The following is a 1,157-nucleotide window of genomic DNA, read 5'->3' on the forward strand; positions in this document are numbered from 1 at the left end:
TATATATATATATATGTATATATATATATATGTATATATATATATGTGTATATATATATATATGTGTATATATATATATATGTATATTTGTGTATATATGTATGCATATATATTTATATCCCTTTAACACGTGCAAAGCACACCCATCCAAAACAATCAATCGTCATGTACAACAATGCTTAAAGACTTTTATGGAAAGTCCTTTTTGTTGTTGATCATGGTGTAACGCTCATCTCTGTGCATGTTTCTGTTTTCAGCTTTAGGTCTGCTGTGAGACAACAAATGTGCATGGTATATGAAACTGTGCACACTGGTCAGAGATTTCCAGTTTGACTCATTCAGCTCTACTGATGCTTGTTTTAGAAACGCTGCCTTGTTGTTTTCACCGGGTCACCATCTCATTTCTGTTCGTCCCACAGGTTGTTGAAACAGCTGGGCTTTGGTGAAGACGAGCTCCACGTCTTCCAAGGATGACTTCAGCATCCCTGAAGAAACTGAACGAAGGAGGAAGACTTTGTGCTTTACTAAATCAACTTGTCGTGTGGGACATGCAGGAAACCAAACATTTGTATTCACTAAAGTCATGATGCTGAAAGCATGCACCACCAGCAGCAGTACTGATTTGTAGTCACAGTTCAGATCGATTCTCGGGGAAACACATTTTAGTGAACAAAAATGTCACGTTTTAAAGAAGTGTAAAACAAAAATATAAAAAATAGAAATAAAAATTGTAATAAAAATAACCTGTACCTGTGGATGTTCTGGTTTCCTTTATAAAATAAATATCACTCACCGTTAGACTTTCATCTTATGATGGGAAATAAAAGTTGCTAAACAGGTGACTCCCAGTCCCCAAAAACAATCGGCTCAACAAGAACAACAACAACAACATTGACAAGGTGCAACAATCAGTGGCCAGAGCTGGAGCGAGGCTGGAGAACAAGAACCATCAGACCAACATCTTATCTGGCCTCCCTCGCTCATCCAGCAGGCGGAGCTTGGTCCTTTTAGGCCACCCTCAGCCAATCAGCTGCACAATCAGAAAAGGAGCATTAATTACAAACACACACGGACATAATTGACGCACAGGCACGTCACACCTCCACCCCTAAATGCTGAGTGATGGGTTAACACAACAATCGGCAGCAGCAGCATAA

General features: G+C 39.2%; 1 protein-coding gene across 1 annotated transcript in view; it reads left to right on the forward strand.

The window, feature by feature from the left end:
* LOC119409580 (cytochrome b5 reductase 4) overlaps positions 1-742 on the forward strand; it is a gene marked incomplete at its 5' end in the record, with an annotated part of 139,489 nt that extends 138,747 nt beyond the window's left edge. Inside the window, 1 exon segment of the mRNA XM_037676482.1 lies at positions 420-742. Within this exon segment, the coding sequence (XP_037532410.1) occupies positions 420-474 (55 nt within the window).
* Between the last annotated feature and the right edge of the window lie 415 nt (positions 743-1,157).

The sequence above is a fragment of the Nematolebias whitei genome, chromosome 5 (assembly GCF_014905685.2).
Source record: "Nematolebias whitei isolate Nwh7 chromosome 5, NemWhi1, whole genome shotgun sequence".
Taxonomy (NCBI): domain Eukaryota; kingdom Metazoa; phylum Chordata; class Actinopteri; order Cyprinodontiformes; family Rivulidae; genus Nematolebias; species Nematolebias whitei.